At 33.1% G+C, this 14,142-nt stretch overlaps 1 protein-coding gene across 3 annotated transcripts in view; it reads left to right on the top strand.

Annotated features, from left to right (window-relative positions):
* hook (hook microtubule tethering protein) overlaps positions 1–14,142 on the top strand; it is a 227,166-nt gene that overhangs the window by 134,523 nt on the left and 78,501 nt on the right. For all 3 annotated transcript variants that reach the window (XM_085809576.1, XM_085809575.1, XM_085809577.1), the window contains 2 exons: positions 3,396–3,465; positions 9,992–10,070. In XM_085809576.1, coding sequence (XP_085665702.1) covers positions 3,396–3,465; positions 9,992–10,070 — 149 coding nt within the window. The remainder of the gene's footprint in view (positions 1–3,395; positions 3,466–9,991; positions 10,071–14,142) is intronic.

Here is a 14,142-nt window from a genome sequence, read left to right as displayed (position 1 = left end):
GTTTTCTATAACTTTAGAACTGAAAATTTGCAATCCTTATCAGTTTTGAGATTTTTAGCTTTTGTGGACATACCGGGGGGGGGTATCATTTATATCCCTGAAATCTAAAATGCTTGTTTTCTGTAATGTTTTTCTACCTTAAATATTTAGAGCTAGTGCATTATAATGAAGCTTATATTTACCTGGATATGCCTGAGATTTTGCCTGAGATTTAACATCAAAAGTTGTAGCTATATTAAGTGATTCCAAAATAAATTACTTATGTCATGTTATTGCATTATGTAGAAATATTCTGCATACAAAAGAGATGAATGCGTAAAAGTCTGAAAAACCTGATTTCTTAAGTGAGTGGTACTTTTAACATTTAAATCCACTGATTTTTTTAACACTTATGATTTGAAACATTTTTTTTAACTCGTAGTAGTCTTGTTACGGCTTGTTTTTCGTTAACAGATGCGTAAGGGAAATACTGAGTGCTCTAGTATCTTTGTTTTCTCATATTAGATGTATAGATATGTAAGATGTAATATGAAGTGTTGAATTGAAAAAGAACACAGTTGGCCTTGACTGATGAAATGTTTCAATATTTATCATCAAGATTTTTATGTGTATATTTTTTATATAAACAAAACAAAAAAGTGAAAATCAGGCTATAAAATAAAATCTAAATATAGCATGTAAGTGACTTTAAAACTAGCATAAAGCTTTTGAAACATAAAGTAGTCAATAATAACAATATGAATTTGTTTAAGAATATAGTAATGGAGGCTTCCCTGACACAGAAGCCATTTGAGAATTATAAGGAAACATATACAAAGCTGTGTATAAAACGTTTTTACTGCAAATGAAAAGTAAAATGCATGATAAAATAGAAAAAATTTAACGTAAAATGCAAGACAGAATAGACTGTTTACAGCAAAATTGCAGAAGTGTAAATATGGCAGAAAATATCAGTATAACAATAAATCAAACCAATAACAATAAATCCAAAAACACACATATTTCTCTTAGTTTAACGTATTTATTATCGATGTGCAAAAGAGCACTGCTTCTTACAGACAGTATATTTTTGTTTAGGGTGTTTCTATGATAATGGGACAAGCTTAGGGGCTAAAGTGATGTGTTAAGGCATGAACACAAAAAAATAACATGGGAGGAAAAATGTGTTTACAAAATCAATTCAAAGTGCATCTTTGTAGCAATACAGTATTCAAAGAAATGTTCAGAATTTTGACGAACAACACAAATACATGCATGGTAGCATGATAGAAGTGATCAACGAATACTTTAAAAATGGCAGGCATTTCATGCACACTTGCTGCAATGGATAGTCATGCATCAAGATCCTCCAGTGAGTCAGTGGTAGTCTTCTCAATTGTGTCCTTCAGATGTCCCCATAAAAAGAAATCCACACTGGAAAATCTGGTAAACAGGGTGGGCATTCAACTGGTCCACAATGTCCAGTCCATCATCCTGCAAAATTCGCATCCACGTTTTACCATCCCACATGAGTCGAGCTCTCCGAGGAAACCATAAAGCTGATGTCTGAGTTGGCTGGTAGATGAAAATCAACAAAAATGATAGACAGTAAAATGATGCATGTATATGGCTTATCAAGAAGTAGTATAGGTACAGTTCCTGCAGTTGTGCTTCCTGACCTCACCAGTTCACTCACACACACACACACAAAAAAAAAAAAAAAAAAAAAAAAAAAAAAACAATGCTTTCTTTAGTAAGGTAAATAGCCAAAAAATAACAGATGTACTAATGAGTCTACCCTAACCAGCTACAGTTTACTTAAAATAAAGTAAAATTGTTTAAAAGGTGAAAAAGTTAGCTAAATCTTTTATATGTATATTGGAATCATAACATTCAGTTCTAGTGCTGAAAACTTGTTTAATTTTTTTTTTTTTTTCAAAGTAATAAATTTCAAGTAGATTTGTTTTCTAGTTGTCTTGTTACGTTACGTGTCTCTGGGGGGATATGAAGCTATGACTAGGTTAAACATTATAGCCACTTTCTCTTTATTTGTCCACCAAGAGGGGCTATTAGTCTCAAGACTCAGTTTTCTCCATTTCATGTTTCAAACATAACATGCCATCAGGAATTCTAAAGATAGTGATTTTAAATATTTTGCTGTTTAATTTTATGTGGCATAAGTGTGAAGAAAGGGCGTTTGCGTCCCCTTTCATCAAAAATAAAGTTAAAAAGATGAAAATAATTTTTTTCCCAATGGCAGATTGTGAACAGTTACAGTGTAACACAGTCCATTAATCTCTACAAGGCCAGATGTGGTGGTCTCTTTATTATGGAGGCACCTAATAGGTGGGCCACCATCTCCTCTTATGAAGGGATGGACTGTTACAATCATGCCTTCCCTGGGATTCGAACCCAGACCCTTCGGTATCACAGACAGGCTTCCCTAACTGCTATACCGTCTGGGTGACATATGAAAATAATTGTGTAGATCATCTTGTTTAGAAAACAAAATTATGATATGATAAACTGAGGAAAGACTGAAAGAAATAGAGAAATGTGTGACAATACTAAATATTTTATCAGGAATTCTAATAATTTCCTGCTGTTAAATATTTTGAGATTTTGCTGTTGATTTTATGTGACATAAGGGCAAAGAAAGCAATGTTAAGTTAAAAAGACAAAAAAAGCAGTGTTAGCAGAAGTGAGTCCAAGGACAGATTGGTAAACTGTGAGCTCGGAGTATATAAAATCCTTAAACCCTGTCGTGAACATAAAATCTGAATCATTTTGCTTTTTCTTTTTGCTGAAGTTAGATTAAGTGATTTGCTATCTAAGAAAAAACTTATTATGGGAAGAAGGAAAAACCAGATGAAATTTAAGTTAGTGGTTAGTTATAGGTGGTTAGTTATAGGCCTTTGCAGCATTATTTGCCATTGGAGAGCTGTCTCTGCTGTATTTTTTTAAGCAGATGTGGCTAATTTTATAAAAAAAATTGGTAAAATATGGTACGTGAATTATACTTTTGGCCACTTGGTATGACCTGCTTTGTATGTGGCTTTTACAAACCTAACCAGAGCTGAAGACCTTTTGTTAACTCAATAACTAATATGTGATCTGTCAAACTGAGATCAATGTTAAGGTATATTATCTTTCATTTATGTTCATATTCCATCTGAATATATAGAGTAAGTGAGCATTGAGTTTTTTGTACTTTCTATTGAAGTTGACTGTGTTGAACTAAGACTAGATTCATCTGTGAATGCCTAAAAAAGATGCATGGATTATTTGGTACTAGATACACGATCTTGCTTCTTAGCTTAATGTAAAATTTTAAATTTCTGACAATCTCATATAATTAATAATAAAGTTAAAAACTAGATTCTATTGGCACTTTTTAGTTTTCTTGTTTGTTGCAGAGATTGGTAATTGAACGTGATTCACTTAAAGAAAGTTTGGAAGAATTACGATGTATGCAGTTACAAAAAGGTACATTTTTACCATTTTATATATGAAACAAATTGTTTTTATGTAATGCACATAAAATTTAACTATTCCTTTTTATTTTTTCCTTTCTGAAATGCTGTTTGAGGATTTTTAAGCAAGACTTTATGCGTAGAAATGAAATAAAGGAAATGATGCTACTGGACCTATTATAAATGCATGTGAAATATTGATTGTTAATATCTTTTAGCCTCATAATGGAAATTTCTGTTAAAATTTTTGTTGGATTTTCAAACTAATGTATCCCATTTTTGTTACTTGTATATTAATGTAATTAACTTGGTACACTTTGGAGATTTCGTGATGAAAAAAATGAATCATTACTTAAAAGTTTGAGTAATTACTTAGTTCATGCATGTATATTCTTATGATCATATTTCGCATTTAAATTAGGTATTTATCTTGAAGATTAATCAATCAACTTAAGACATTTCTTTCCTTCTCATTTTTTTCTTTTGGTAAGTTCTGTTGGAAATTTCATTACTATTACTTTAAGAATGGATTAAAAATGTTCTCTTTAGTGATTTTGTGGCAACTGTTCTGCTGCAGTCAAATCCCACAAGTACATTTGAAAACTGAAGTTGAGTTAAAAAGTCACTGTTTTTCTGTAAGAAAATTTAAATTTAGAATGCAAAAAATGTAACACGTACAAAAATGGTAACATTTTTTGTTAAAACTAGAGAATGGTTATGTGCATTGTTGCCTATGTGCATTGTTGTTTCAGATCATTCTGAAAATTTTGGCAACCTTCTACAAGATGGTTGTGATGATACATAGGTACCAGTGGCATGCCATCAATGGACTACAAGACTAGCGTGCTAACATTGAATGCATTGTATGCATTATTTCAAATATATGTTCATGTAACATTTAAAAAAATTGAAAGAAGCATCATTTTATCTTTTGAAATGTACAACCATTTGAAAGTGTTTTTGTGCATAAGAAAAAGGCCTTGAATTTTGTTGCCAGGAAAATGCAGGATTAAATAATGTTATTTAAATATAGAACTTCGGTTGAGATCATAAAATTGAGAATGATGCATTGCGAAACATAGATCAAGATTTTACTACATATATCTATCTATACAATGCCTTATGAAAAAATGCCATTCCTTATAGGAACAAACATTCCTAATGAAATTTTTTTCAGAGTACACATTTACAAATGCAAATAATAGCATTTAAAATAATAGAGTAAATAAAAATAGAGTTTTAAAAACTGGTTATAATTTGGTATTTAATGAATGAGTCTTGAATTATAGAAAATCAGTAAATTTCACTTTTTAGTCCTTTGATTGAAATACCTGCTTAGAAAATATTTTTTATACGTAATTTATAGTTGTATAACTTATTGTTAAGTGCTAAGATTTTTTACCAAGATGATACTATATTGCTATTATTATTATTATAGTGTAACAGTATTGTAAAACTGAGGGTTTCTTCATCAAATAGTATTTTTTAATATGTTAGTACTCAAGAATATTTTCTTATTTACAAACTTAAAGTGTATACAAGAGTTAGTTGTTTATAGTATATTAGTTATAAATTTTATACTGTAAAAGAAACTAGCGAACAAGCGCACCGGATGAGCATGCTGCAGCCAAAGCAAAATTTGTAAGTTTTGTGTACTCCTGAAAGGCAAATGTATGAAAACAATATGCAAGAAATTAGTTCATTCTTTCCAAGTAACAACCAATTTGAAAATAACGTTTTTATTGCCAAAGCAGGAAACAAAAACTTTTGACACTTCAGGTTAATACATTTGACGTCATGATTTATATTTTATGTAATATAATGACATTTTCTCAATATTAATAAAAGAATGAATGTGGCAATAATATATCATGTCAGTTGTACTAACCTGAAACGAAAAATGTTGCCAACACCAGCTATTTATTTAAAATGCTGACATTAACAAACATTTTTCGACATACAGGGATGTCACATTCAATTGCATGCTTTCTTAAACCCCAGAATATGACCTTATATAATAATAATAATAATATGTTTAATGTTTGGCAATGTTATTTTTATTTCATATTTTGTAAAACTAACAAATTTTTTATTAACAAACTCTGTATTTTGAAAGCGAGTAGTAGCCATACTTTTTGAAATAAAGCATTTTTATCTCCAATGCCACTCGGAGAAAATGAGTGCGAAAAATAATGTTTTCAGAGTTTAAATTAATATCTCAGGTGATTAAAGTCGTAAGAACATGGTAGTAGTTGAAATGGCTCCCCACAAATTTTTTGGAATCGGGAATATGTTTAATGCTTGGCAGTGCTATTATTTTGTAAAACTTAGAAATTTTTTATTAACAAACTCTACGATTTAAACCCAGTGTTCTACTTTGCGATTTAAAGCAGTGGCAGCTATTCTTGAAATAAAGCAGATTTTTGTCTCTACTGTGCGAGACTGTTGCCACTCAAAAAACTGAGGGCAAAATTAGCGTTTTCAAAGTTTTTAATTTATATCTCCTCTAGTTAAAGTCATATGAAGATGAGAATGGTTGAAATGGCTTCCCACAAAATTTTGGAAGCCAGGAGGGGGGATAATCTCTCTCGAAATTCAACTCCCCGCTGTTCCGGAGGAGGAGATAATGCCACAAAAAAAAAAAAAAAAAAAAAAAAAAAAACATAAACGTGCGCACATTTTAATAGTATAGATGCTGTTTGTTATTCCAGTTTTTTATTATATATGTATGTATACATACAGACTTGCACATATATGGTAAAATGTGGGCTACACATTTATCTTGTGTGCTGATAATCCATACTTTGTTATATGATTTGACAATCATATGCATAAAAGATATGTGAATTTATATATTGATGTCTTACTGTTCATTTGCATAGCCAGAGGAAAATTTAGCAGAATTTTGCAATTATTGGTTAGCTAATATTTTTGCTTTGAAAATAAAGTGGCTGATAATTTCATAAAGATTGTTCAAAAAAGTAAGTGGCCACATAAATGAATAATCAGGAAATTATTATTTTAATAAACATATTTATCTGGTAATAAATAATTCAAATGGGAAACAGGAGAGTTTAACCATTCCCTTGTCGGAACTTAAACCATAGAACTTCCCACTGCCAGTTGCGTATTCTAACTATTTACACATAGAGAGCATTGCATTGGGAAACTTCATAATTCTTTATGTTTTCCCTACTTAAAGAGTAACTGGGGAAGAGCCATTAGCTTTTTTTGACTAAATCTGACCTGCATTTTATTTGAGTGAGGTCGTTAAGTTATATTTTTTGTAATATCCATAATGTGAGAAATCAGTGGGCTTATGGTGGAATTAAAACCACGTATTTTCTAATTGCCAGTTGAATAGGATATAGTTGCCAGTTGGATACTTATAACATGCATAGAGGGATGCAATAATTCCTTGGAAGTGTTAATATGTAAGATCATATAAACAATATATCGTACAAAAAAATTTCCTTGAAGTGACTTATGTATAACAAGCCAGTCCTATATATTATCAACTTAAATTCATTAGATTTATAGTAAATACATCGAACATATACATCATATCAAACATAAACATACTTATAAATACATCAAACAATCCCAAATTAATATATCCTAATATCATAATTGTTAACTTTATATATCATTTCATAAGTAATACATAATTATCATAATGTAGGTGCTTTGTACTTTACTTTTTTTTTTTTTTTTGTCTTGTGGATCATATCAGTAGTCTATAGTAAATAAATTTTGTCAGCATATTTAAAGCAGAGCTGTTTCTCATGTTACATTGAAGGGTGGTCCTTTTAAATCTTTGCAGTTTATTCTAAAATATGATCCCCAGAATAAAGTTCCAAATATTGCAATATTCGACAGATTCAGGGAACCGCCGCAAGTGGAAGAAGCTCTAGCTATGCCACTGACCTGTCCACAGTGAAACTATGGGAGAAAAGTATTCCTAAAATTTCAGCCAGTGCTTAAATAAACATTCCTAGAACTTTAGATGTCACATGGTGTAAATTATGTCAGTTTTTTGTACTATGATTGGTGTAAAGCTGCCTGAAAACTTGCCTCTCTCAATCAAGTCAAATGAATCTGATCGCATATCAACCATGGACCACAGATTGATTTTCTCTGTAAAGTTAGAGGCTGTAGATGATACCATTTTTTATGTCAATGTTGTTCGCGCTATAGTAGATGAGATTTAGTGATTGTAAAATAGGCAACCTCATAACTTAATATATCTCATTTATTTTACTGGCTCAGATCTATACCTTGGCAGTCTCAGCACGGGGGATAAAAACATGAGCCTGGCCATTCCAGAAATCCAAGGAAAGACCATCCTATATAGTTATACCAAAGGGAAATTGGTGGTAAGTCCCCAAACTAGAGGTATCGGTAGCTGTGGAGCAGCTGGTCCATTGTCCCTCAAATTCCATGCAATCCTGTAGGGCAGGGTGGTATTTTTGATGACCAGTCTGTGGTCGCCACCACTGTGATCGCTTGGAATCGTGATGGAATGCGGCCCTGGGGCAGTAGCATGATTAGTGTACATTTACCTCTTGGGGGAACTTTGGCTAGTCTCCCTCACCCTACCTAATATGGGGGGGGATTATCAGCTGGGACCGGTCTTGTAGTGCCAAATAGGCTGTCCACATATGACAAATAGTAATATATCTGACGAGTAGTCTAAAATTAAGACACAATAACGTGCCGAATGAATACTAATTCAGAAGTAAAACAACAAAAATCAGTGTTATATTTTCAAAACTTCACAGGACTAGTTTCGATGGTTTTAGTTTCGAGTAGTCTAAATTTTATAAAGTGTATAGGATGTTTCCACTGCTCCAATAGCAATGCAGTTTTCACAGTGTTTGGTGGTTTGTCATTCTTTACAAAGCTTTCTGTAAACAACAGACAATTGTTGTATGTGCAATTAATTGTGAATGTGTGCAGTGGTATTGCAGCAGAATTGCCTGGAATGCTAATAGGTCAGAGCAGTCTTTAGCAACAAATCTGGCATTTACCTCGCAAATGATGATCAACGCTTGAATGTGTTGAGGTAACCTGGCTACTGCTTTGTAGTGACACTTGGTTCATCAGTATAAATTAATGTAGTACTGCTGACAGCCATCCATCTCTAATGCATCTTATAGGCACATTAATGGAACACTGTTGATGGTGTGCAGCAGCCCCATTTACTTCTATATCTTGAAGACGTCCCAAAGGTAATTTTTCAACAAGACGATGCCTGGCCATGCATTGCTTAGCTTGCCTTGAATGCATTGTACGGTATGCAAGTGCTCTTTTCATCAGCCCGATCTTCCAGTCTTGTCAGGAATGTATTTGTGGAATATGATCATGTGCAAGGGGAAAGCCTTCCACGCTCTGTGAAGAAAGTGTAAAATAAATGAAAATGAAGTGTGAAATCACATGACCAGTGTGCAGTGCATAATGCTTCAGGAACTTATGATTGGGACACTCGTTGGTTCAATGCGATGATATGTTCGAGGATGTATCACATAAAATGAGGTCACAACATTTTGTTGAGGGTATGTATATCTAAGTGTCTCATCGCTTGACATCTTTGAGAACTAAATCATTTGTTAAGTGCTTGACTGTCTGTATGTATACAAAGTTTGACCTGTTTCTGAGCCTCTTTTTTTTTTTTTTTTTTTTTTTTTTTTTTTTTTTTTTTTTTAATGGCGCTGTGTGTTGTATTCGATAATTATTTTCTGCCATAAAACTTCATATTTGCAAGGCATGAAAACCTGTTTGGAATATTTTTATTTGTACATAGAATATTACATGCTTATGAAAAAAATATTTCTTTCTGTGCTGTGGGTTTTCTTGATGCATGATTTATATTCTAAATATTCTCATTTTTAACACTGTTGATAAATTTTACATGAAAAGTGTAATGAAAAAATATCTTTTCCCCCATCCTTTATCCCTATCTTTTTGTCGCCGATTTTCTTCCACGAATTGCAAAAGTTACAAGCAACTGAAGCTGTAATTTCAATGAAACTTGGTATTACATTTTTGAAAAAAGAAAATTGAAAAATTATAAGGCTTCATTCACTTAGTATTTCATTAGAATTGAATTTGTTTAGCTTGATTTGAGAATAATCTCAATCAAGATAAACAAATTTCACCTAAATAATGTTTGAAAAAAAATGGAAGAAATATGGAATAGTTTTGCTTTAGCAGAGTGAAGTTTTATGTGATGGCTTATTGAAATTACTCAATTGTTAGATGTAGATGAAGCTTAGAGTTACTGTATTCAGACTAAGAAATATGAATAGCATTCAATTTCATGAATGTGAATACATGAGTGACAGTTTGAAGTGGAATTAGAAGTGATGTGCTTAATCATTATCATTTTATTCAGTTTGCTTTATTTTACTGACTAAACATTTGAGAAATAGTCCTAGTTTTAATAGTTATTAATAGTTTGCTATTAATTATAGGAATATGTTTAAAATGAATTTTTCTTCCATAATGCTTTTATTTAAATTCACTGAATTTTTGTGCAGAAAGCACTCACGAAGGGAGTGGGAATGAGGCATCAATGGGGGATTCAGAGCTGTTGGATGCTGTGCCTCCAGAAATAAGGTAAGTAACATGAAGATTTTAAACTTTTTCTTTTTTTTCCCCCCATTTATTCAAAATACTTCTATAACTATTGAGAATGCAAGTAATGGAAAGATAGAAGAAAATTGCTTTTTCATTTTGTGTGTATAATTTGTTATAGATTATACAAAATTATTATTAGTTATTGTGGCACTTAAAAAGTTCCCTTGGAAGTATTGTAATCGCGAAAAACTTCAGGCATGATATTTCAGCGAAAATATCCATTTTGACCGCTATCAAATGCAATTTAATGATATTTTTGCTTGACATCCATATGTAAGGACAGAATAAAGACGTCCCCCCCCCCAAAAAAATAAAACTGATTTAAAATGAATTCTGAAGAGAAATTTTCGTTACGTCTGTGCGTATATACGTATCTCACAAAACTCAAAAACGAGTAGCCTCGGAACATTGAAATTTTGTATATAGGATTGCTATAGCATGTAGATGTGCACCTCATATTTTGGTTGCAATATATATCCATTGTGTTACTCAGCTCAGTAATCTCAGTTTCTTTATTCTTATATGTTCGTAAATTGGGCACTTTTTGCTTTAAAAATGATTGAATTATATTGTTCTTATCTTCCGGTTAAGGTTTTAATACTTTTAGTAAATCTGCATGCGATATTTTTAGAATTATTAAGAATTTAAAAGTTTTTTAAGTGCCGCTAAGCCTTTTGCAATGGCAGCAATGTTTGTTTACATTTGAAACAACAGAATAGTAGATTTGTTGCCAATTTACAGAAAGTAAGCTTCGCAAAAACAAAGATAATGCCTTCTTTTAGTATTGCGAATTAAATCATGCTTAATCCATTCTGGAATTTATTTGAGGAAATAAGTGTTTAAGATTTACTTCATAATTTTCAATACAGATATTTTGAGTTTTTATTGCTTGTTGCGGAGTAAAAACAGAATTAATTGAATGAGAAATACTGAATCCTCTGTGAAAAACCTTTTTTGTTTTTTGTTGTTGTTTGCTTAATTTCTTTTATACATTTAGGTTTATTATAGTATCTGAATAGAATATGTGGCAACGATTAGATAATTCTGAAGGTGATATAAATTTTGTGTATTCTGAGTTAAAAAATGAAGGAAATTTAATGCTGTTAAGTGAACCTAGGGCCAGAGTGCCGCTGTGGTAAACAAATATAGTGAATTTATAGAGTGCATCTATTCTATTGTGGTTTATGCTTTAATGACAAAATAAATTTATTTCCATCCATGATGAAATAAATTTAATTCAATCCAATAAGTTTAAATGAAATGCAAGAAAAAATGCATATAATTTAATATTCCATACAAGGAAGTCATGTGGTGTACACATCAGATTTTTTTATTATTGTCATTGGCTGGGCATGGTAGAATATGGTGGTTGTGACAATGGTACATCGAGTCATTTGTGGTTCAGCTGTGACAGATACAGGAGCTTAGGACATAAGAGGAAAGATGTGATTGACTATTACCTAATTGTCATTTGTATCTATGAGATTGCTAAGTCTAAAACTCTTATATCTGCCTGTTGTAGTACTTGAAGTCAGTTTGTTGTGTTCTATGGCAAGAGGGAGATTCATGAGTGCACGACTGCATGAATTGAATTTTCCTCCTTATTGTTATGGTTTTTGATAAGCTGTCCTAAAATGCATTTAATTTTATTCTGAATTTGTATGTTCTTTCACATTTAAAATTGTGTTTTTTGCAATATTGCATAAAGCAAATCACAATATTTCTTCTTTAAATCTTCTTTCTTGAAAGCAAAATTCTTTTTCAGATTTCTTAAAGTAACCTGAAAAATTACTTACAACATAGTGACCTGTTTATTCAAATGAAATTATTTCTATCAATAAATGCGTGTTCCTTTTTCTTTTACTGTTTGTTAGTAGGTGCTTTTTTTATGAATATGTCTGACAGTGATGACTAATGACTGCGTGGTTATTCCTCGTCATTCTTGTTTGAGTACAACATATTTTTTTTTATTCTGTGTCTTTCATTTTTGTTTACTGTTTGTAGTAAGTGCTTTTTATACGAATATGTCTGACAGTAAAATGGATGATTACTTTCCCTCATCTTCAGGATTGGACATCTCAGGATATGATATTACATCAGGTGAAGAGGATTGCAACTATTCTCTGAAGGATGCTCGGCGTTGGGTATGACCTTGATATGAGAAACTTGCTTATGGCATCCAACCAATTCAGATGAACTACACTGGTGTGCAAAAATTAAGGACGAAGTCGAAAAATTAGCATATCAGCTGAACGAAGAGGCAGAGTGGACAGAAAAACCAATCAGGAGATTAAGTAAGGTGATGTACGGTAGCACATGCGCAGATATGCAAGTAGACATAATGGGGGAGTGTCTGAGTAGTATAAAGCATGTTGTCGGTGTAAGATCAGAATTTCTGGCAAAGAGATTGCACGCCGTATAGCAGTTAAAATCACACCGAGTTGCTGCCTCAGCGAGAAATGGTGAATAATCAATCTGTTAGATGACATCTGGATGCTTTTACGCGAGGTTGAATCATTGGGAAGTTGGAGGAAGGCCGCAGTGTGACAAGTGTGGCTGCAGAGTTCGGAATTGCTCACAGCATCGTTTCACGACTTTGGAGACAATTTCAAACTACAGGAACAGCTATCCTAGGGTTTAGTAGTGGTCGTCCACGAGGAACCACACCCGCAGATGACCGGTATATTGCCTTACAGGCCAGAAGAAACAGGCGGCAGACAGCGGGAGAAATCGCTAGACACAGGTGACTGGACGACCGATATCACGTTTTACCGTGGCCAGAAGACTGCACGGTGGTGGTCTGTTTGCACGACGCCCTGTACGGTGTGTACCTCTAACACCTGCCCATCGGAGAAGGCGTTCTCTGTGGTGCCGAGAACACCGGAATTGGAGAGACAATGAATGGGGATGAGTACTCTTTACAGATGAGAGCAGATTCAGTCTGAGTAGCGATTCTCATCGCATACTCTTCTGGAGAGAGCGGGGAAGCCGCAATCATCCCTCGAACATCATTGAAAGGGACGGTTATGGAGGTGGCGGTGTTCTCGTTTGGGGAAACATCATGCTTGGTAGTCGTACAGACCTTCACATCTTCGATGCAGGTTCAGCCAACGGGACCCGTTATTGTAACGAGATTCTTCTTTCATATGTGCGTCTTTTTTGAGGCGCTATGGATCCGCAAGCTTTTGTACAAAGTTATATTGAAAAAACCGTCTCGTTCTTAATTTTTGCACACCAGTGTATATGGTGGTGTGTGTGGTGGTGGTGTATTGAGAATACAGCATAGCACACTAGGGCTATCTGCCTAAGTTGAGGGATGCCTTCGTGGAGGACTTTCTAAGGGAAACTGGCTCATATACACGTTACACATGGGGAAAACCACAAAAACGCCCATGCAGCCAGCCCTTTCGCAGGATTCGAACCTCGGACTGAACTACCAGTGTTCAGTGATTTTACCACTCGGCCGCTGGTGGACAATGAAATATGTTTTTCAGATATACTTATTTTGCAAGGTATAACATGGAAACCTGATATTACACTTTATTGGTCTAAAATTAAATTGTTCGAAATTGTGTTTTTGTCTTTTCTTGCATTTATCTATTTTCTTATTATACAACCATCATTTTTATTATACTTACTTGTTTTTTATTATACTTTTACCCTAAACATTAAATTTTGTGTTTTCATTTTCTCTTTTATTCCTTATCTTGTGAAAGTAAGCATTTTCAAAGTACACACGTACACTTGGCCTTTCATCTATTTTTTTCATGGTGGTACTTTTTGAAGCAAGTGTCACCACCTTTGAAAAAGCACATTGCATGTTTTGCACATGTGCCGGGATCCGTATCGGATTCAGTATCCGAAGGCAATTTGTTTAGCACCTTCAGTTCTTCAGAAATAGTCAGCCCTGTCCAATTCATTAACAAAATACTTAGAAATCAGAAAAAATAAACTAATATCTATAATTAAAAAAATATGAACTGTAAAATAAAATTAAACAAACATATACAATTGAAAACGTAGAGCTAACAAAACTTCTTTCAAGGAAAGT

This window comes from Stegodyphus dumicola, chromosome X2 (assembly GCF_044657685.1).
Source record: "Stegodyphus dumicola isolate Sdum_Otavi_A_Nest chromosome X2, ASM4465768v1".
NCBI lineage: Eukaryota > Metazoa > Arthropoda > Arachnida > Araneae > Eresidae > Stegodyphus > Stegodyphus dumicola.
The sequence above is the reverse complement of the archived record's forward strand: the minus strand, read 5'-3'. Positions and strand labels throughout refer to the sequence as shown.